Source organism: Pseudorasbora parva, chromosome 6 (assembly GCF_024679245.1).
Source record: "Pseudorasbora parva isolate DD20220531a chromosome 6, ASM2467924v1, whole genome shotgun sequence".
Taxonomy (NCBI): Eukaryota; Metazoa; Chordata; class Actinopteri; order Cypriniformes; family Gobionidae; genus Pseudorasbora; species Pseudorasbora parva.
The window spans coordinates 29,258,584-29,283,337 of record NC_090177.1 but is presented as its reverse complement, the minus strand read 5'-3'; the positions used below and the strand labels follow the sequence as shown (position 1 = coordinate 29,283,337).

At 36.0% G+C, this 24,754-nt stretch overlaps 1 protein-coding gene across 2 annotated transcripts; it reads right to left on the bottom strand.

The window, feature by feature from the left end:
* Positions 1 to 575: 575 nt before the first annotated feature.
* Positions 576 to 24,220, bottom strand: acss2 (acyl-CoA synthetase short chain family member 2). 2 transcript variants are annotated; one of them, XM_067446591.1, is made up of 19 exons: positions 23,475 to 24,220; positions 22,636 to 22,831; positions 18,688 to 18,779; positions 18,437 to 18,540; positions 18,117 to 18,189; positions 15,010 to 15,085; positions 14,213 to 14,324; positions 11,506 to 11,553; positions 8,573 to 8,710; positions 8,305 to 8,475; positions 7,239 to 7,372; positions 5,405 to 5,537; positions 5,252 to 5,308; positions 4,503 to 4,583; positions 4,237 to 4,345; positions 4,065 to 4,133; positions 3,584 to 3,760; positions 2,005 to 2,079; positions 576 to 1,899 (listed from the first exon to the last, which is right to left on the bottom strand). In XM_067446591.1, exons 1-19 carry the CDS (start codon positions 23,599 to 23,601, stop codon positions 1,772 to 1,774), a joined length of 2,100 nt encoding a protein of 699 aa, XP_067302692.1. In that variant the 5' UTR covers positions 23,602 to 24,220; the 3' UTR covers positions 576 to 1,771. The 2 variants fall into 2 exon arrangements, with proteins under 2 accessions (XP_067302692.1, XP_067302693.1); XM_067446592.1 differs by lacking the exon at positions 11,506 to 11,553.
* Positions 24,221 to 24,754: the final 534 nt, after the last annotated feature.

Here is a 24,754-nt window from a genome sequence, read left to right as displayed (position 1 = left end):
GTCATTATTGATATAATTTCAAAGTAGAGAGGTATACTCGAAAACTGCTGCGACCAGTGAATTGAACTGTATGAATGATTTCGTTCAATCCAAATTATAATCAGGATCTTATCCGACTCAAAAGAATGATTCATTTTCTGATTTGGTTAATGAGTTTCATTGTAATGAGAATTGTTTTGGTTCACGAAATTTTGAATAATATTAAAGAATTGTAAAGTGTGTGCCTCTTTTTTCAATTTTATTCTTTTACAGATTTTATGCTCAAGAAACAAATGTTAAAAGTTACGTTGCTTAATTTATTTGTGGAAACTGATGTTTTTTCAAGATTCTTTTATGTATAGAAACTGGCATTTATTCGAAATTTCTTTAGTTTAATGCATCCTTACCTTACTGCATAAAAGTAATAATGTAAACATACATCTTACAGACCCCAAACCCTTGAGACTTTGGAGCAGCGCCACCACAAAATTAGAAAAATTCGGGAAAAAAAAGACTATTTAAATTAATAATAATTTATCAGATAATAAACATTGCAAGGGTAAAGCACATGCATACAGAAACAACACAAAAGGCGATTTCAAAATTTCAGCACTTTAATTCACCCAGTTCTGGTTATTGCCCTGCACAAATGAATTGATTACAGGGAAATTAATGATAAAAAGGAAAATAAAGGGTACAAAAAAATAAAATAATTATAAAGTTCAAAAATGCTCATCATTGAGGCTAGTGAGAGTTTAGAGGGTTGAGAGAAGCACTGACAGCTAATACTCATCCACATTAACAAATTAACTCGACCAACAAAACAAAAACAATGAATACCAAGCTAGAAAAAATAATAATTATCTGACAGTAGTAACAAATGCAATCCAGCACTGGTGCATGAGAGCATCATACACACATGAAATGACCAGAATTTGATTACTTATCTCCAGAACATGTTTTATGAAAGGATACTTTCACAATATAAAATGGCAGATTCATACACTCTGAAATATGACTTAATAAATGGAAAGCTCACTGAACAGTTGTCTTAGGTTCAGAGGACTATGACAAAAACATGGTCAAACGCTACTTACTGCACTTGAGTATGTTTTCAAATGAACATACAGCCTTTATGCAGTCAGCCAAAGCTCATTCATAAGTTTCCTGGAGAATTTCAATATTAGTTCACACAAGCTTTTATAACAAAGTCATAAACTGTTCCAAGGGTAAAACATACACAGTTCAATTTTAACATGTTGAAACATCTGCATGATACCATGTTACTCTGGGAAATATTAATGCATGCTTTGGCTTGTATAGAAAGTCAAATGTTAAAAACTAAACCTTCGACCAAAGCAGAGATTTAACACAGCGCTATTACATAGTACACAACATGTACAGTCTTATTTACCGTTTTAGTGGAGAACATATGAAAACCTGTTTTTAGGTTATGTTGGCACATTGAAAGCAGGACAGTGTAGTCATATTAAGATTAATGAACATGGAAACAGGAAAAGCAAAATGTAATCAAATAAAAAATAAACACTTTTAGGGAAAAACAAGATTTCTAAAATACAAGTGATTCTTGTAAATCTGGTTAAAGCTGTAACGCTCCCAAACCTTGGGTTTTCCTAAAGATTTCTTAAAGTCTTAAGTGTTTTTTTTCCATTCTATCTGCCCGCTAGCATTTTCCTAATCTCCATTTTAAGCTCAGACTCAATCTTTTCCTTCCAGAACTGAAGCTTGTGTTGGGGCCAGACGGTGGAGTTGTGTTTGATGCCCCTGGTGGTCACATAGCAGTACAGCAGCGGTTCTCAAACAGCTGTTCAATGACAGAGCTGTCGGCTAATGTGGACACGTCACCGAAATCCCGCTCATTACATGCTATCTTCCGCAAGACTCGACGCATGATTTTACCTATGAAAAAACAACAACAAAAAAACAGAAGAACACTTAAGTATCATAAATAATACAGTTTTAATAATATAAAAAACAAAAACAAAAAAACATTCAATATAATACCTGATCTGGTTTTTGGAAGGCTGGGTGCATTCTGAATGTAGTCAGGTGTAGCTATGGCACCAATCTTCTCTCTCACTGTTTGAAAAACAAAAAACAAAATCATCATCCAATAATTTGTCAAGTTATTATTCTCTAAACAGCAGACACAATCTCGGAACACAAGGAATGGTTTATAAAATAGGAATATTAGAATTAAAAAAGGAAAATCTGTGAGCTATGTTACAGTTGTATGACTTAGAAGACAGCAAATAAGTTTTATGATATTTTTTGAGTTTGACATTATTATTTAATTAATATTATTAATTAATAATTTATTGTTTGTAATTAATTCATATTTTATTATTTAATAATTATTTAAGCTTGAAACACAATTAAGAGTTCATAGAATAGTTTATAAAATCAGAATAATGGAATTAAAATAGGTAAATTTGTGAGCTCTGGCAGATTATTAGTAGAGATCACCAATAATAATAATAAAAAATGATGCACAAAAAACACAAAACAACAAAAAAGACTTCAAAAGTCTTGTTCAGGGGGTATTCCAGAAAGCAGGTAATGTGACATATCCAGTTATTTTTAAGAGTAAATTAGTGGATAACCTTGACTCCCATTTCCAAAGACAGAGGTAACTTTCAGCGTATGCAGAAGAGCAGCTTCTGTTCCAGGGTTAGTTTGCTTAAGAGGTATTCAGACATGCGTTTTGTAATTAATATAGATTAGTAAGATTAATATAATCACATTTGTTTCAGTTATATAATATACAGTATTATAATATTAATTCTAAAGAATTAGTTTAAATGTAATTATTTTTATTTTATTTCACATGGCTCTGCATTTAATTAATTAGCTTCAAACACTATAATCCTTATTCTCAGTGAATAAAGATTACTTATTAAACAAATAATTATTTCATAAATCACCAAATAGGTGGCGATGTGCACTAAGTAGGTTATGTAAATCGCCATTAAACAAAAGAAGAAGAGGAAGCAGAATGGTGCGCTCTTTCTTAGCGTGTTTCCATGGTAAATCATCGATTCGTCGCGCTGTTGAGAATGTCTTGGGTGTTAACCAGGAACACACCGAGTTGTCTGAACTTACTCAGGGACTTGTTTTTGGAATCAGCATACCTCGAGTAAGCAAGGTTTGGGTTAATCTACCAAGAGTTCAAGGTATATGTGACGGTAAATTAACCTTGCTTTCTGGAATACCCCCCAGATTTTTTTGTTGTCCTTTATAGTTTCATACAATTATTTAAACAGCAGACACAAGCTTGAAACACATGGAATAGTTTATAAAATAGGAATATTAAAATTAAATTAGGAACATTTGAGAGTGGTGGCTCTGGTGGATTACCAGTAGATTCAGATTATTATTATTTTTTAAACAATATTTCTGTACTTTTTTAAAGTTTGACAGTAAAATTACTTTTGTTGTATAGGGAAGAGGAGTTCAAACACTCTGGATAACATCTACATGTGTGTTTTATAGAAGAAAGAGCATCACATTGGGTTCAAATTACATTAGAGTGTATAAATGATGACAAAATTAACAATTTTGCTATTCATTGACGCAAACATACCCTGCTTTTTAAGCTCCGTCTCCAGCTTTTGGTTGTAGTTGATTCCGTCATTGAGGGTGACAAAACAGTAGAGACTTTCGCCTTTGACAGGGTGTGGCCTCCCCACAACCGCTGCCTCCGCCACAGCTTCATGCTCCACCAGAGCTGACTCCACCTCCGCAGTGCTCAGCAAGTGACCTGGAAGAAACAGATCGAACAGCAACATACATAAAGCTTTTGCTCTTTTACAAGCCATTTATTGCACTGGTATACTCCGACACTTTGTAAATCTCTAGTCATTTCATTAAATAGATAGAAAGCATGCAAGAGACAAATGTTTGTAAAATGTGTGGTCTGAATTCCATCAATAACTTGCATTATTTCAACATCTGCAAGACCAAGCAACTCCACACTGGGGAACATTACACAACAGGAGATTTTTTTTTGTTGATGGGTATTGTGTAAAACAATAATGGCACAAATATCCTCATCCTCTACTCACCAGATACATTCAGCATATCATCTATCCTTCCAGTGATCCAGTAGTACCCGTCCTTATCTCTACGACAACCTGGACGGACACACAACACGCTTAACTAAAGCACAAGCTCTCACTTCCCAAACACATGAAGAACGCTTACTTTAAAACTGAAAAGAATCACAGCATAAATTACCGTCTCCAGTCACGTAATAGCCAGGAAATTTCTTGAAGTAGGTGGTCTCGAACCTCTGGTGGTTTCCGTACACGGTTCTCATCACACCTGGCCAAGGCTGTTTAAACACCTGAGGAAGAGAAGAGGAGCGAACACTCTACAGCTCTTGTGTTTTAAACGCGTGTTTCACATTATTAATTGGTGTTAAGAAACTTAAAACTAACATGGAAAAAAAGAAAAGTAATCAAATAATTTAACTAAAAATACGCAACAAGAGATCACCGTACCAGATAGCCTTCGTTTGATCCTTCAAGTTCCTCTCCCGACTCATTCAGAATAGCAGGTACAACCCCAAAAAAGGGAAATGTCTACAAACACAACCACCATACAGGAGTTAGAAAGCGATTCGACCACATTAATCTCAAATTATCATGCATTTTTTCTGTTCTGTAGAAATTACATTACAGGTGAATATTATGCAACAAATGCTGTTAATGCTCAACTTTAATTGTTACTTTGTGCAAATATATAAACTTCTGTTCAGAAATTTAGGGTCAGTAAGATTAAAAAAAAAAAAAAACTTTTATTAAAAAGTAATGTAACAAAATATTTTTAATTTTTAATAATATTTTTAATATTTTTATTATAAATTAAATGCTTATCAGTTTCCACAAAACTTTAAAGCAGCACAAATGTTCAACATTGACATTAAGGTTTTTTCCTTGAGCATCAAATCATATTAAAAGGATTTCTGAAGGATCATGTTTGACACTGAAGACTGTATGCTGAAAATTCAACATGACTAAATTACAATTAAAAAAAATATTTAAGTAGAAAATAGCTGTTTTAAATTGTAATAATATTTTGCTGTATTACTGTTTTTGCCATATTTCTGATCAAACACATGCAATCTTGATGAGCATAAGAAACTTCATTCAAAAACATAAAATCTTACTGACCACAAACCTTTTAACGTTAGTGTATCTTTATTCATTGCTATTTTTTATTATTAATTCATAGCACAGCGTTCACTCACGGCAGAGCCAGGCTTCATGGGCGTAGCGGCCGGTAGAGGGGTCATCACATGCCCACCCTAAGGAAGATACATAAAAGACAAGTGAGCTTATGGACTGTTTCAAAGCAACATGGATGTTGCTGCTCTGGTCCAATGTTATAATTCAGTTCATACCGTCTCAGTCTGCCAGAAGGTGTCCACCACAGGACATCTCTTCTCTCCCACCACATTGTAGTACCACTGCCAGGCTTCTGGGTTTATGGGCTCCCCTACGGTCCCCAAAATTTTCAGGGAGGTCCGCTTATATCTAACAACACAAACCATTATGCAGTTTTGTACATTATTATTATTTTTGTAAAATGTGGAAAATGGTTATAACAAAGACCACTAGCAATAACAATATACCAATCTATTGGTACTGTATCAAGGCTGCGTAATACTGGTTGAGGACAGAAAGCTGGCACATACTGCACACAATGCAAAGCGAATGGACTTATAAACGCTGATCTGTTAGCAGACTTTGTACACAGAGATGAATACTATCAAGTGTTACTATATCTAACATCTATATCTATATATATAGTAGTTATCATAAAGTTATGTAATCAAGCATTACCTGGAAATGGGAGAAAGTGAATAACATTACCAAGCAATGGGAATTATAAATAAACATTCATAATACCGTCAATACTCATTCCTAAACACTATACTTTATACTGTAAACAGTATATTGTATATACTAAATATATACTCAGTGTAAATTAGAAATATTTCTGGATAAGGATTTCACAAAAAAATATTTCCAGGTCATAAAATATTTTGATAGCTGAACATACCTATGGGAGTGAATACACTAAAACTACCGTTCAAAAGTTTGGAGTCAGTAAGATTATGTTTTTGTATTTGATCAAAAATACAGTAAATGTAATATTATGAAATATTATTATAAATAAAAAAAAAGCTGAGATTTTAGCATAATTTAGAAATCATTCTAATATTCTGATTTGATGCTCAAGAAACAGTTACAATTATTATCAGAATTAAAAACAGCTGTGCTCAAAGTTGTGCTTAATTTTTTTTCTCAGGATTCTTTGATGCATAGAAAGTTCAAAAGAACACAATTTATTTAGAATATAAATAGTTTGTAACCAAAAATCATCATCTTAAAACACTTTTAATTAGTGTCCAAAACAACAGTCACCCATGAACCGAGCACCTATTCCTCTTTACTACTAGAAAACAGCATGAAATAAAATACCTGAACACCAGAAGGTATGTTGAAAGATATACTACAACTTACCAAATTTAATCCTCATGCAATCACTGTTGCAACGGAGGAAAGTCTTCAATTAAACAGTTTGTAAGCTAAAAAAAAGTCACTTGACATTACATTTACCCCAAGAAAGCCTTTATGTCCATAAACGCATAAGTTAGCTAGAAAAAATAATTTTAGAAAAGAGCAATTTGCTAAATATATGCACTATCATATATTAATTTACTTACGCTGTTAGTAATGTCTTCATTATTTTATGTATGTTTAAAAATAGATCTGTCATGAAAACAAATTATTAAAGTTTATTGTCATTTCAATGTTTATATTTCACTAACAAACTGGAGTTGAAACAATTCTGTTATTAAAAAGATGAGATAAAATCTGCCTTATGGGCATATTAATTGTTTGTACAATTGTTGTAATAAAATGTTATTTATTTTAGGTTTTCGGCCAAGTACATCCTAAATTTAAGGCCCTGAAAATGAATTTCAGTGCATTCCTACGTAAATGCCTTTACTGTCACTTTAATGTATTTCATTTTTTAAGTCATCTGCCCCCAATTTTTGAACAGTAGCAGTTTTTTTTTAATTATTTCAATATTTTTGTCTTTTCAATGATTCCTCCAGGCCTGTAGATTACAATTTTAAACGGGTCTGATATTGTGAAAACGGTCTGAAATGTTGCATGACTCTACTGTACTAAATCTGGGACAAACACGATAGACACCAAACTTACTTCTGAACGGGCTCACTGCCGTACTTCATCAGTAGCCGGATAGCGGTGGGTGCTGTGTAGAATTTGGATACTTGATATTTATCAACAATCTCCCACATTCGGCTCACATCTGGGTATGTGGGAAGACCCTCAAACTAGGAAAAGAAGATTGAAAGCATAAGACTAATCATATGGCTTTATTGTGTACCGTAATAGTCCTAGAGTCCTGCATGGGTCCGATTTTGTAAATCTGCCCCTGCCCGTACCCGCGGTGCGTTAAACCGCATCTGACCCGTTTTCCGACATGAAGCACTAATTAAAATCCGCACCCGACCCGACCCACTTAAAATAGAACCGACACCCGACCCGCACCCGAAATACAATCAGTTTAGCATAACATTATATAGGCCAACACATTTATTGCCAGGCCATACAAAAATAAATACAGCACCGTGCCACGTCTTTAAAATTTGAATAAATTATTTTCAATGAGTGTATATGCACACCGGCGGCGACATTCGGTGCCTCTCCGTGACTCAGGAAGTTGTTCAAAATCCGCGCCACAGAGCGCCAATATACTGATTTCACCCTGTGCAAAAAGATGCACACATTGTGCAGCTCTTCTGTCAGAAGTGGATTCAAAACTGAGCTTGCGCATAGGCCTATATAATGTGCGCGTCCGGCGGTGAGCTTTTCGCGTCCAGTGTGCGACCCCCTTGAAGCCTTGTGTGATTTTTTGAAAGTGAGATAAGCCTGAGAGGGCGCGCGGCTGCACGAGCACAAATAACCTGATATTATTTTACAATTATTTGATTAACTTGAAATACAGGCAAGACATATTTTTTTAGATGTGTTCCTAAAAATATGCATACATTTTTACGTTCGCACGTGACTGTTTTAAACCCATGTTAGACCCGTGTTTCCCCCTTGTCCGACCCAACCCACACCCATATCCAACACAGTTGGATGTTTTTCACCCATTTCCTGAACCCGTAATATAAATGTTTCTGTTTTAAATCACAAAGACTACAAAGGGCACAAAGACTACATCACACACAAAAAGTGTTCATCAGGATGTTCCCCTTACCAACACACTAGTTGCACCATTGGCCAAGGGTCCATATGTGATGTAGGAGTGACCGGTGATCCAACCAATATCCGCAGTGCACCAGTAGACATCATCAGAGTGATAATCAAACACCAGCTTAAAGGTGGCTGCAGTGTAGAGCATGTAGCCACTCACTGTATGCAACACACCCTAGTGAAGTAGAAGAGCGTGATAAAAAGAGGGACAAATAAAAGATATATACAAAAGCAAATTGGGTTGGGAGGATTGGGTTGTTTGGAGGATCTACCTTAGGTTTCCCAGTAGAGCCACTGGTATAGAGGATGAAGAGTGGATCCTCTGAATCACACCACACAGGCTCACACTCCTCTGATGCTCCACCAATCAGAGAGTGCCAACACATATCCACCTCAGGATTCCACGGCACCTGCACCAATCACAACACAGAGTGCTCATAGTTAACTCAGCTCACGTAACTTGTGTTCACGCTTCCTGGTGTCACACTTCAGAGAACAATACAAAATTTAGGGAACCTGATGTTATCAAATCAGTCTGTGAAGGTTATAAACTGCTGGATTGAACTGAAAAAATGCTGCTTTCAAGTCATAAGAAGTTCATCTGTGGTTGTTTTATAGAAGCAGTGCAACAAAATAATACGCAAAAGAATGTACATCCTGTGCATTACTGATGCTGATCTACTGCAAGTATTTTTTGTATTCTCACTCTACCACAGAGAATGACGGCAAAAAACTGTTATAATAACAGTTATATATTATATGGTAGTCCGTCATCTCAAACTGGCTAAATGAGTAATTTCCTGGCAAGGATTTTTTTTTAATAAATGATCAAATGAAATTCAGTTACTTCCTCATTTACAAGCACTATTTGTACAGAGCAAACTCCACCAACAGGAATTACATCAGTGTTATGAATCATTTATAATATAATGGTATTTCTTTTTACATTTTGAATTAGTATTCAAATTTTTTATACGTTTAGTTTTCTTCGGCACAAAATATATTTTTATTTCTATTTCGCTTTAAAGGTGCACTATGTAATTTTTCCGTCTGCTAGACGTCGCCTATTAAAAACAAAGGTGTAGCTTGATGACGACAATTTGAGCGCAAAATCTTGGGACATGGGCTGAATCCAAAATTCCCCCCCAAACCCTCAAATAGGGCATTATTTGAGGGGAGAGTAGTGGACATTATCGAGTGCACTCATTCAAAAATGTAATATATTGCAGCTTTATTTTTTTATTTAAGTTTCTGTTTAAGTAATTTTAGTACTTTATTTAAATTTGTCGCCAAGGCATTAAAACGGATTTAAGTTTTTTAAGTTTAAGATTTTACATTTAATATCTATATTTTATTTAAGCTTTATTTCAATTATTTTTTTTCTAAATAGTTTTAGATATAGTTAACAAAATAAAATACTGATAAGGAATAAATAATAAATGTGCTTTTCAAACCAAAAAGACAGGATTCACATTTGTGCTTATAAACTACAGAGTCCCTAAATGGAAAAAAAATCATAGTTAATTGGGAGGAAAAAAATACATTTTAATGCTTTGGCAAAACTTTTGTGTTTTCGATTTTGTAAATACAACTATTCCAAAATGATTTGAAAAGCAGCGAAAGATTAAATCAAAAGAGTGTTGAATGCAAAAAAAAATGAATATAATAAATTAATTAGAGCCACATGTTGGTATTTATTTCAGCTGATTCAGTTTAATCTAACCAAAGTGAATGCAGCACAGATGCCCATCTGCTTTAGTCAAAGGCGTTTTCAAAACTGAAAGAGAAAGCCTCTGAAAAGATCAGGTTTAGTTAATAACACAAAACACAAAAACACTAGACGGACAAACAAAGATACATGAATGCAACAAGTCTAAAGGTCTAATTTTTCATGCAGTTCAGAGACTAAGGGAACACTATACAAGCACTTGAGTTCATTTAAGTGACAAGAGCATTTGCATGGAGCTAATAGGAGAGAGTTAGTGTTTGACTACACAGAAAGAACCGTCAAATCCATTAGACAGACTGGGACGAAAAAATTTCAGCACATAAAACTGCTAACACCAAGCTTTTAGAGTCTAGTCACTACCATGATAGAAGAGCTTCCCAGATACATTTGTGATGAAATCGCAAATTGTATGTGAGGAGAACGTTTAAAACATGGAAACAAGGTCATTGAACAGAGATATGGCAATCATTTCTTTTACTAGGCACAGTAAAAGGGTTCAGTGCTAGCTCATGGATCAGAACTGGCGATCAAATCATGAAGAGGTCAATGATGAAGTCGAAACGCTTCATAAAAACCATTAACAAAAATTATAATGCTGAACAGGTCAGTATTTGACATTTCAAACTCTTTACATTGCTGAATGTAATGAAATATTAAGTAATTATTGAATACTTTTATAGTCAAAATGTTTTTGATGTTAATGAACGTTTTTATGAAGTGTTACTAAACAAACTCATACTAGACAATGAAAAAGTGTTTCAGTCTTGGAGAGAAAAAAATAAGCAAAATAAGATATAAACATAATAAAAATAGAGGTCAGTAAGATTAAAAATATATATGTTTTATCTTTAATTCATCACAAATGCATACCACTGGTAAAAAGTATCAGAAAATGTAAAATATTTTACATTTAGATTCAACACTCACAAGACTGTAAACTAGATTATTCTCAAATATATATATATATATATATATATATATATATATATATATATATATATATATATATATATATATATATATATATATATATATATATATTTATTTATTTATTTATATTCCAGGTTATTTTCAACTTAATGTCAATTTAAGTGACATCTATGGTCTGCAGTCAATAACAGCACATTATTTATTTGTAAATCACAAAATTTACAGTTTGTCTAAAAATAAATTTAAAAAAAAAGTAAATTATCATTATGAAAAAGACATTAATAGCTCATTAAGTTGTTAATAAGTCAGAACATGCCTTTAATTTATGGTCTTATAATTGAACGCCAAGTCTGATGAGTGTGTAAATGGTGAAAGGCATTTGTGAAAACAAACACACGGCAACACACACACGTCGTGTTGTGTGAGAATGTGTGGATAGTGATAAAGGTCTCGAGCCATCCCTAAGAGCAAGAGAGCCGCCCATGAGCGCACAAACAGGTGTTAATAAGAAGAAAAATAACAATGCACAAAGGAGACATGAAATACCTGTGGGGGGGGACGGACCTTCCTTACTCTTTCTTTCTTTTTCTCCTGCTAAAGGGGGTTAATGGAGAGATTACTCAGACCGAAAGAGGAAAAGGACACAGACATGGACTCACATTGATGGAGGAAAAAAAAGCCAAAAATCTTTTGCATAAAAGTCAAATTGACATTATTAGAATTACAGGTTAAAAAGAGGTCAGCTTGCATCACTGAGCGTCACACATAAAACAGTTTCAAAGGTCTTCTGTACAATAGAGAAATCATGCCAGTGCTTTATGGATTTACAACATTAAAGCAAACCTTTGTTAAATAACCAAAAGTAACACTTGTAACCTCAAGACTCAATGGCAAGACTCAAAACTCCACAGGAGTTGAACAGGACAAGAGTTAACATTTGAGAAAACAGAACAAAGACATAATGAAAGGGATACTGCAGTCATTTTTATGACTTTATTCCCCACTTACATAGACAGATCTTGATTGATTCAGGTGTAATAATGAAAGGAGCTCTTTATCAAAGGTCAGAAAAAATATAAATCATAATTAGTTCAAACTCAAAATCAAACCTCAGAATAGTGTCAAAGACATGGCCTAGTGATTAGCGCATGTGCTCAGGAGGGAAACCTCCTTTTGAATCTGGTTTCCATCTGTCCTGATATCATTCCTTCCACTTATTTTACAATTATATAATGAGTAATTGCTCATAATGCAAAAGATAATATCTGCAATGTTTAGTAAACAGCTGTTTAAAAGTTTGGGGTCAGTAAGATTTTATTATTTTATTGAAAGCTGCACTATGTAACTTTTCTGTCCGCTAGAGTGCACCTATTCAAAACAAAGGCGTAGTTTGATGATGCCAAGTTCGAGCTCAGAATCTTGGGACGTGTGGTCTTCACCTCACAGCCGGTGGAAAAGAATCAGGATAGGACTCGGGCAGATATCAGGTTCATGAACGCGGTTATTAAAGTTACTGTAGTATGAAGCAGAGCAGGACCGAGTGTTGTGGAGCTGAGCAAAGCCGCTGGAGTGATTGTTACACAAAACACGGCTCACGAGCAACAGGACTTTTATTATGAAGGGACACAGTCGCCAGCACCATTTCAGCTTTTCCGGTCTTGAGTATGAGGTAAAGAAGTTCTGTTTATCATATCAGATACATGTAAGTGTGTTGACAATTATGTTATGACATTACTCTGTGCGTTCTTTCAGCGGCTGCTGTGACACTTGTTCACACTGCTAAGAGTAAAGCGCTTCTGCAGAATAAAACCGGAAACCGAGGGTAAACCGAGGGTAACACAGATAAGACGCAACTGACAGGCGACTCCCTCAGACGTCCCAGCTCCTTGATTAAAATAGCAATTTTCTCACAATTTACAAATGGTGGAAACATTTGGGGTATTGTAAGAACTCAATTGAACAAAATATATAACATTAGGCAAGTGGTTTTGGATATTTTACTGCAAAAATACTACATAATGCTAGCCTAGAAATCTAGACGCACCCTAGCGGCAGCAAATTTAATCTGCCTGCGAGTGTCGTCTAGGAACTCTCAATACGGTTCTGAGCTGTTACTCCTCACAATTTGGACGGGCCAATCACGTCGTGTATAGAGTCGGCGGGCGGGGCCATAATGACGACGGCCGAGTTGCGTTTGCGTGCTTCTAGTAAACACAGAAACTGGCGAACGGCAGCGGTCTTTCGAATCAGCTTTGACCGTGACTCTGGAAGACTTGGAGTTAAGCTTTTCTCTGAGAAAAGGACAAAGAACGGCACTGAAGTCATTCTTAAAAAGGGAAGATGTGTTCAGAGTTTAGCCGACCGGATACGGTGAATGTTTAATCTGTCAACAAGCTCTGTTTCACCTTCGTTGCTCTGGTTGGTGTAGCGCTATCCTATCGCGTGCAGAGGGAGTTTGAAAGACAACCGTTTATCCGCCCCTCGGATAGAGCCCTGTCAATGGTGAGTTTCCAGACCAAACATCTTGATGTGGGTCTGGCTTGTCAGGCTAACATAATGCACCTTTAAATTAATACTTTTTAACAAGGATGCATTAAATTGATTAAAACTGACAGCAAGATATTTATGTTACAAAATTATTTATATTTCAAATAAATGCTGTTCTTTAAATATGATTTAGCACAGCTGTTTTCAACATTGATACAAAATTTAATTGATAAAAAAGTTTCTTGAGCAGCAAATCATCATATTGGAATGATTTCTGATGGATCATGTGACTGAAGACGTGATCACAAAAATATATAATACTTTTTATATTATCATTATAATTCAATTATTTATGATTATCAATTAATTTATAATTAAGAATTTAAACATTTAAGTTTTAACTGTATTTTTGTTCAAATGAATGCAGTCTTGGTGAGCATAAAATACTTCTTTCAGACGCACCGACCCCAAACTTTTGAACAGTATTAAATGGTTCACCCTGGTCTCTTTTGGTATCTGCAATTGAAACACCCCATAGTGTTTGCTTTAATATCTATTACCACTGACCTAACAAAAATCATTTGTAACTGAGATTTAATCAAATGGGGGGGAAAACTAGAATAAGCTTGAGATCAGATGGATAAATTACAAAAACACCTGTAGCAATGTGGAGCTGTCCATACGAGTAAGAAACATGAACATGAAAAGAAACCAACAGTGTGAAGTCTGATAGTTGTATGGATGTGGTGCAGAGGTTAAGTTTTACCTGCAGGTCGGGACAGGCACGTTTCGCTGGGGGTGACAGCGAGCCCGGCGGTAAGGCCACATCTTCCTTCGTGAGGTGTTTTAGCATTATACATTTCTCCACAGTGAAAGACCTGACAGTGTGAAAGACATTAGAATCAAGTGAACAGAAAAGAGACACACTGTTAAGCATGTACACAGTTACAGGGCCACTTTATTAGATGTCCAGTGTTTCTTCCTCAAAAATAGTTTTCCATACGAACCCCACTTTCATTCTCCAAAACTGACAACATAGTTTGGGGTCAGTAAGATTTTTTTTTTTTTTTAATGAATACCTTTATTAAGTAAGGAGGCATTAAATTGATCAAAAGTGTCCATAAATAAATGTTATGTTATGTTCCAATTCAAATAAATGCCATCCTTTTTAAATGTATATATACTGTATAAAAAAAAAAGTGAAGTCTGAAAATGATGCTGAAAATTCAGCTTTGCCATCAGAGAAATAAATTGAATTTTAAAAATGTTAAATTGTAATGTTTCCTGATTTATCATCATAGCTCTGCTGAAATCTAAAATGATCTTACTGTGTGACTAAAAAACTGCTGAAAGGAATTACTGTCCAGTCTAGCATTTCTTCCTCAAAAATGACCATTCAGAGACAAAAACAGTTGAGTTGAACTGAAGTTTTTTTCCAGTCTTCAAGAATGGCTCTCTACTGCTACTAAAAAATGTATCTAATAAAGTTGCCACTGTGTGCACGTGCAAAAATGATAATCATTGCACGACTAGTTAACAAGAGTTTTTTACTAGTTAACATACTTGTCCCTGCATTTCTGTAGTGCTTCATCGGCTATAAGCTTCAGATTGATCAGCTTATCACCACGGTAAAACCCATCTGAGAAAGAAACACAATAAAACATTTTTTAAATTCAACAAACGCATTTACTTGCACATCACAGAAAATCCTGAAAAGACAAAGACTTTTATTGGTGATAACAGATGTTGGTTTTATCATGGCTGAAATGTTTATTTTATGGATATAGTCCACTCCCAAGCTCAAAGACTTTGGCGCTGCCTACATGCATCAGGCACGGTATATACCCTAACATTTTTCTGTAATACATACTGATCATTATAGTTTAGAATGAAAAGCCCATTTCTTATTAAAGGGATACTTCACCGCTTTTTCATATTAAACTGTTATTCCCTTAACTAAGACGAGTTGATACATACCTCTCTCGTCTGAGTGAGTGCACTTATTCGCTCTGACGTGCGGTGACAATCTGATAGCATTTAGCTTAGCCCACTAAGCCCAGTTCATTCACTATGGTACCAAACAGAGATCAAGTTAGAAGTGACTAAACATCTCCATGTTTCCCCTATTTAAATACAGTTATACGAATAGTTGAACGATCAAGATTGATGACATAAAATAAAACGTGGCACTTTTCTAAGCGGATTAAAAAGGAGAACTATAATGTATTCATAATGCACTTCTGAGAGTACTTCGGTCTGCAATACGCATAGAAAGGATAAGCATTATATCGATAATTTATCAAACTGTTGTTATCGTTTTATCGAGGAAAATATCGCCTAGCCCTATTTAATGGTAGACTAATCATTGCATATTTCATCAGTCCAGTCTGTGATTTCAAACAAACGTCTGAGTTTAGCTTCAAGTTCAAAGGGTGTCCAATGACGGAATTCTATAAAAATGTAGCTTTTTTTGCATTCCGATTCTGGCATACAAAGGCACAACAAATAAGGTCTCTCTTATTCTGTGGATTTAAACCATTTTCCTCCACTTGTTATGCTAGTTTCCTAAAGCCACTATGCTTGCACAGCTATAAGTGACAACGGTGACGTCTATAAGTCTAACTGGGTCTATTTTCTTAAGAAATGTTTGTACATTTTAAAGATGAATTCATTAATCTGGTGAACTTTGAGATTTCTAAATTAAGAGCTCCAGCCTATATTCAGTGTGCAACATGAACAAGTCTGTGCACTGACATTTACCTGAACTTTAAAAGGGACTTTAGAGCTTGTGCACTAGAGCTGTGTGGATCAGCTCGAACGTCACCTGAATCCACTGTTAAAAATAAGTCATCCACCCAGCAACTGCCCAAACCTATGATATTCTCATTTAGATATCGACACCTGATCGTCACACTACAATTATTCAAACTCTGTGTCTTAATAATGATGATATGGTAACATATCACACTGAAGTAGACTGCTTTTAAATTAATATTTATTTAAAATAAAAGTTCTTCTTTGGTTAAATTACATTTCATTAAAAGCCTAAACACAGGTTTTACACCATTCAAAAATAAACTGTCCCCGCTTCATAGGCTACTTCATTGTTGGAAAAAACTCTTATCAGAATAATTTGTTAAGCTTGTGTATATTTTTCGTTAAAGCTGTTAAGTTATAAAGCAATCTCATGTTAGGTTTTTCCTTTGTGTTTTATATAATATCCACTGGGAGGGGCTCTAGGCCTATATTTTCCTCGATTGGTTTTCCCTGAGGAGAAACTCCGAAAGCAAACTGTTTAGAACGATTCAGACCAATTTTGTGAACTGTTTGACCAGAGCACTAAAAACAAACTAGACATCACAATGTTGAAAAGGAAAGTAAAGAGTGACGCAAGTTCGCTGTGTATTACCATGAAATGAGTTCTGTGTCTTCATTAAAATCAACACATTCATGATTTATCTCTAATCTACCCACAATTAATTGTAATGTTTTTTATTAACATTCCCGACCGACGGATCTGCGGATTTAACATTGATCCCTATCGAGCGGTTTGAGAATGGACACAGGCCGGAAACCTGCAACAGAACCGTGTCGGTGAAAATGTGTATCTGAGAGCATGTGACTGCCTGTCTGAGTTTTGTTGGCACGAAATTTGACGGAGGCGGCCGCCTCGTAGTACCCCATGCAGGAAAAACCCTGGTATTATAACAAAGTGGAACCAATTGGGAACAACAGCAACTCAGCCATGAAGTGGTAAGCCATGTAAAAAAAAAAAAAGGTACATTAAAATAATAATAATAAAAATAAAAAAATCACAGAGCGGGTTCAAAACCATAGACCATAAAGACATGGATGAGCAGGTTTGGTGTGGAGGAGCTTGACTGGCCTGGCTTGTCCTGACCTCAACCCGATAAAACACCTTTGAGATGAATTAGAATGAGACTGCGAGGCACGGGCCAGGCCTTCTCATCCAACATCAGTGCCTGACCTCACAAATGCGCCTCTTGAAGAATGGTCAAAAATTCCCATAAACACTCTCCTAAACCTTGTGGAAAGCCTTCCCAATAGAGCTTAAGCTGTTATAGCTGCAAAGGGTTGGCCAACTCCATATTAAACCCTACGGAATAGGAATGGGATGTCATTTAAATTCATGTGCATGTAAAGACAGGCGTCCCAAAACTTTTGGCAATATAGTGTACATTACGTAAACATGGATTTGGATGCGATTAATCGTTTGACAGCATTATTTAATATATAAATGAAATTAATCTTTCTCTGGAATACCAGGATATTATTTGTGATTAATAATTAATTATAATTTGAGTAAAACAATTTTGATTATCAAAACCATTATTGTGCAGCCCTATTCCAGCCTTTAAAAATAGCTTAATATGGATTATGGGATTCATCCAGGTCATATTTATCCCAAAAACCCTAAACATGCCAAACTCTAGTCTAAATGCTTTAAAAAAAAAAAAAAACAGCCACAGGCTAAAGAGCTTTTGATAGTAATACGATTACTGCCACTTTCAATCCACAGACTTGTGAACAATGTGAAATGCAGCACTCTTTTGCAGTTAGGTGAAAACTCATCTGATTACCTTTGGGATTAGCAGAGATTATATACTTTGAGTAAATTATGTCGGATTTTTTTGGCATGCTTTCCTTACCAGCTGTTACAAGAAGACAGCACTGAGAGTCCATGATCCTCTCACACAGTGACTCGGCGGAGAAACCGGCAAACTGGATTGTGAAAACAAAAACGTGGATAAGTATAATGCTGCAAAAGAGTACATTTCTGATACAGCGCCAGAGCTTTCCAGCAAAGTCTGCAGAGACCTGCTAAAAGTGGGGGGGAAAAAAGTCTGATAAAGATCACACTTTGCAAAACAAGTTTAGATAGGCCTACTTTGGTTTTTTTAAACATAGTGCTCCAGCTAAATTCCAAGGGAAGACAAAGGAAATGAGTCGCAAATTACAAAAGACTGACCACAATAGAGTGAACCGCTCCAATCCGAGCGCAGGCCAACATGGCCACCACCAGCTCCACCACCATGGGCATGTAAATAGACACACGGTCCCCTTTCTTCACGCCTGCACAGTCAAAGAAAGAAAGTGAGCAAGGCTCTCTCATTGGCATTCGGACATTGCCTTAATACACAACATCAGTGTCAAATCTTTAACCTGCTGCTGGTCACTATTATACCATTCTTAACCAGTACAACAGCATTTGTGTTTTACCTTGTGACTTGAGGACATTAGCAAACTTGCAGACTTGTAGGAGCAGTTCTCTGTAGGTCACGGTCTTCTGATCTCCAGGTTCATTACCCTCCCTGTTCAAATCAATGGCAGAAATATTAGTCATATACCGTTGGTTGAAAAGTTTATACTGTATAATGAGTTTTTATTCAAAGACAATGCAGTTATCATTTTCACGTCCAGTGCCACATTGTTTAAACAGCAAATGCACTTGCGCCCATCGACGTGCTGGCCTGAAAATGAGGTGTGTTCAGGCTCATTGTTGGCACGTGGCTATTTTGAGGGAACTGAAATCGACTGCGCCATTGACCTAGCCTGACAAGCCAGACCCACATCAAGATGTTTGGTCTGGAAACTCACCATTGACAGGGCTCAATCCGAGGGGCGGGATAAATGGTTGTCTTTTAAACTCCCTCTGCACGCAATAGGATAGCACTACACCAACCAGAGCAAAGAAGGTGAAACAGACCTTGTTGATAGATTAAACATTCGCCATATCCTGTTAGCAAAACTCCGAACACCCTTCCCTTTTTAAGAATGACTACAGTGCCGTTTTTTGTTCTTTTCTCAGAGAAAAGCTTTCAGAGTCATGGTCAAAGATGATTCGAAAGACCGCCGTTCGCCAGTTTCTGTGTTTACTAGAATCACGCAATCGCAACTTGGCCGTCGTCATTATGGCCCCGCCCACTGACTCTATACACGATGTGATTGGCCCAGCAAGAGTTAGGCGAATACAGCTCAGAAGGGTATTGAGAGTTGCTAGACGACACTCGCGGGCAGATTAAATTTGCTGCCGCTAGGGTGCGTTTAGATTTCTAGGCTACCATTGACCAACAAAAACCTCTAAAATCAATGGTGCTGTATTTTTTATTAGTAATGTGCGCCTATACACAAGTGCACAATGTGTATACTATGCTTATTACACACACAGTGACGTGCGGCAGCACACAAACATTTTTAAATATAAAAAAAAACAAGGATTCCTATTTGGAGAAGCGTATAGTCTCTGCTCGCAATGTAAATAGCAAATCCGCCATGGTGCAAGCACAACTGGCTTCAAGGGAATGGGAGATGAGACTCTGATTGGTTTATTGCACGTTGCGCCCAAAAACACACCCATGACTCATTAAGAGACTGGGTACAACCAAGCGGCAACCTCCCTTGAAGCTAATAGGGAAGTAATGTAAACTGCAATTCCTCGACTGGCCACTAGGTACAGGCTCCAGAAGGAAGCAGAATCTCATTGAGCCCCATGTTAAAATTCCCAACTTTACAGCAGAAAAAAAGATGTTTACAGCCTGGTACAAATTGCTTTTCATGACAACTGTGAGGGGGTGAATTTTTTTATAACTCATTCGTTTACATCATATCAAGCCTTAAAGTTCACTCTAAAGTGGTTATTTTGAGTGACAGGTGGATAGCCATTTATCCGCCGCCTATAGTCCTTGCATCACCTAAGCTCTGCCCACAACCCGCCCTTTTGCCTATTCTCTGTTATCCGGGAGTGACACGCGATGACGAGCTCGCAAGATGGCAACGCCCAACTTTAAGCTCCAGAACGGCTTATCGGAATCCTATGGGTAACGTGACGTCACAGACACTACGTCCATATTTATTTTTACAGTTTATGGGTACAACCCTTTTAGACTCTGTGCCTGGTGCGCTGACTTGTTTATCTGTTGTTACACTAGCAAAAGTAGATTCGGATACGCTCTAAGTGCACCTGCGCTATGCGCTCGGATCAGCAGGGCCCTAATGATGCTAAAATTCAGCTTCGCCATTACAGGAATAAACTAGATTTTAAATCATTCAAACATAGAAGAGTTATTTAAAATTGTAATAATACTAACATTAAGCATTGGAGACTTCTTTAGTTCTTACCGACCCCAAACTTTTGAACGTTAGCGTATTTATCATAGACCTTTTTTTTTAATTAGTTGATTCATTCACAGTCATAATCATTCATGTATGATCATTAAGTACTTATGTTATGTTCAGTGGCAAAGTATGAACTTGAGACTTGTGCATCTTCTAGATTCACCGGTATGTTCAATTCTAACTTTCAATGTTTGTTTCTGATATGTTCCAATTACTGTCAACCTCTGATTACACTATTTTGCCATGAGAGGCGTCCTTGAATATCCTCTACAGTTAACATTTAACTTTTTATCTTTCCTTGACTCTGGATGTCAGCAGACATTCTTATAATACAGCTGCATTCTGACACAGAAAGCAGAAGTCTTGTAAAAGACCGTGACTGCGGAAAAGATTCATGCCTGAGTGTTTCAAACTGAATTCTGTAATGATTTGAACTTATGTTGAGAAACGATGAAGAAATGATTGAAGACTTTACAATTGCTAAACTGGTATTGCAAAAGCAGAGAATTATCAACTACCACAAGCAACATTTGTTACACGTGAAGTGCTTGAAGGCTATTTTTGTAGATCCTGAATGGGAACAATGACTGCCAAAAAAGTCCTGATCTGCATGGACAGCATTCAGCACAGATAAACTGATCCACTGCAATGCACATGAACAAATGAAGCCTATGAAGATGCAACACAATATACACTTTATTCTAGGAGGACAGCTATTGGTGGGACCTAGTTCAAGCTTACTAAAATAGCTCCAATGTGTCCCTGTCTGTCAGCAAGCCTGTATTAAATTATAATATGAATATAATAGTCCAGCAATACTGTATAGCCTAAGGTAATCTGAAAGTGGACTAAACCATGTAGGTTTGTGGCTTAATATACAGGTCCTAACCTAAATACAAGTGTAGTTTAACCTAGTGGTAAAAGTATCAGACTGGTTACTGAAAGGTTGTAGACTGAAATTCGGTAAGGGCTAACAATCACCACAATCCAATGTTATTTCTGAGATAATAATGTGTCCCATTATGCTTTTTTACGAATATTTACTTCCATGCAGTAAATAAAAAAAGCTGTTTGTGAATGTAAAATGTCTGCAAAGTTTTAAAGATCAAAGTGCACAACAAATAAAGTTGTTTTCTCCTAAAAGAAAGAATCAGTTCTAAACTACAGAAAGGAGTTGTCAGGAACTCCAGTCATACTTCCTGTTAGATACCTATGTAACAACGTAACAAATTAGCAAAATCCCTGCCAATTGTTTTTAATGGCTGTCCATGAACAACGTCTACTTTAACCCGCCCTTAAACACAGAGTGCTGTCGACATTTCAAGAAGATGCTGTTTTCAAAGCTGCAAATCCACTTCGAAAACACTTTACTCGCATTAGATCCAAAACAAACAAAAAAACACACAAAAATACGGCACCATTGTTACTGTTCGTATCACTGTGTATCAAGTGCATAGGAAGCTCTGAAGCTAAAATTCAAAGTGGAAAACGGAAAACGGCCCTCTGTTTATGGCCTTGCCTACTGATCTAGTAACTCCTATTATTATCCTGCAGAGACATATACTTGACAGACTAAGCCATTTGACCAATCAGAGCAGAGTAGGCTGGCAGTAAGGAGGGGTTTAGTGAATCTCCGAACAAACGTTTTTCAGACTCTTTACGAAATTATGAGGTGATGCTTCAATGTATATTAAGAGAAAATTAAAGTGTTTTTTGACCCTGGATGCATGTCCACCTATTTATTTTAAAATAAAATATTTTATTTTAGCACTTTGAGATTTTGTTTAATATAAAGTGCATTATAAATAAAATTTATTATTATTATTATTATTTAAGTAGACCTCCAAAACAAAATCAGGGAACTTTAAAATAGCACAATAGGGGCACTTTTAGTGTACTGTATTTTGTTTTTGGATAATGACATTGGCAAAGTAGATGAAAATCAAAACATTGACATCACCAATCTTCAAATACAATAAGAGACTTTTAATATCACTTGCGCAACATCCGGGGAAAACAAACATTTAAACCCCATACTTCACAAATACTAACCAGTAAAAAGCCACTCTGTCACCCAGTTTCCTCTCGTGGACGATGCGGTCCAAAACATTATAGCAGATGTTGGTTGTGGCGCCTTCCATGCACTTCACGTAAATCTCACCCTTGGTCACGTCGAAATTGTAGTCCAGGAACTTCCCGGTGTATTTTGTCTTCCAGAAAAAATCTTTGGCGACATCTCCCCAGAACTCTGAACACAAAGGGACAAACAAATGCAGATTCAAAAATTGTGTACAAAAAAACAGAGCAAAACCAGACACATTTACTAGCTATCAGTGGTACTAGTAAAGCCAGCACTAATATATAAGTAACTATAATAATAATAATTGACTTAATTAATAAAGTATTGTAATTACTATTATTTTTGTATGTATTGTAATGTACTAATATTTGAAGAGATGTTCAAATTCAATTATTTGGTCTATTTTTTTGTTTGTTTTGTATTTGACAACCACAATTACATCAACAACAATTATACATAAATTATATATATATATATATATATATATATATATATATATTTTTTTTTTTTTTTTTTTTTTTTTTTTTTTTTTTTAAAGAAACATGAATTATATTTTATACATTAAACATACATGAATTTAAAGCTTTGCTGGATAATTCTAACAATAAAGGATTCAAAGAAATATTACATTACATAAAAAAATAATTCACCTAACACAAAACTAGGGCATAGGTGGTTATAGATATCCAAAACTGCTGTCTATCAAGGGCACAAGGCTTTGAGACACAGCCAAGTGAAGTATTATTTTTTTTCCTTCTCCAAAATAACAGCTTTAACCTGTGCATAACTTGCCCAAAAGCACAAAACTCACCCTCGGGAGACTCGACAGATTTGATGTAGAGCTCTTTGTATTTCTCAAAACTGGGAATGTGCGCTTCTTTCTTCAAGTCCTCTGAAGCATGTAACACGTCCTCGCCCGGTGCCTTATCAGGGATCATTTTAATAACTAATTCAATGAACGCAACTAATACAACTTAGACACTAAGAAAACACACACTGGCCTAACGTGCGTAAGTCACTTCCGTGTGGGAGAGCTTCACTCCCATTCAAGCGCTGTGTGTACTTGAATCTGAAATTGTGAACAAAAGAGTTCAATCCAGATTTAGATTTAAATCTAGATACGAATATGCTGCTATTGTTTAATGAAGAGACGACGATTTGAGTTTGCAAGGACGAGTTTTCCGAGACGCGTTAAAAAAATACAGTTATTACTATTATAAACAATCTCGAAATGTTGCTACGACGACTGTAGACGGAATAAAAAAGTAGGTTTGGATTTAGAAGAAGTCTCACATACGGAAAATATATATACAAAAATTAAGATGCACTTGAGAGCTGTCAAACAGACAGCAGGTCTCCTCTAGCTTGAGGTTATCTTGTGCAAGGTCGATTAAAGCAGGGAATAATCCCCGGCATTTGAGAGAAAACGTAGCCCGTAACTGACTCGAACACGTAATCAAAATAGCCGTGCATGCAGTATGATATTCATTCTTCCACGCGTGGATTACAAAATCCTCAGTGTCTGCAGGAGAACGGCCATTGAAGAGTAGAAATAACGTAAACGACTAGAATGGAGACTACACGTCAAACGTAAATTCTTATATGGGCGGGGCTTAACGTACCAGGCGTAGATTCTAATTGGCCCTTTCAAGGTGTATTTTATTTAGTAAGCAAAAAAACAAAAAAAAAACAAACTATCATTAACACCACAAAGCTGGGGGGATTTAGTAAATGTAGATTTATTTGAAATGTAAATCACCCAATTCACATTTTGCAACAGTCTTCCTTTCACTCGATGATAACATTGCAGGAATAGGAACAACTTATGAATAACTGGCACTGCACTATCATTATGCGATTATATTAAAAGTATATAACAGTTGCAAAAGGCAAAACTTAACTCATCTACATATTTATTATTATTAAGTGTTATAAAAGACAAAAAAATGTTTTTCAATTTTGATTGTGGCACAATGAGGCTTCAGCTTGCTCGGCCGCCAAACGCCCCCTAGAGGAAGAACTATCCCACACAAGCAGTTTGAAAAATGTACCCGAAACGACAGCACGAACTCAAACATGAATTTGAGTTCA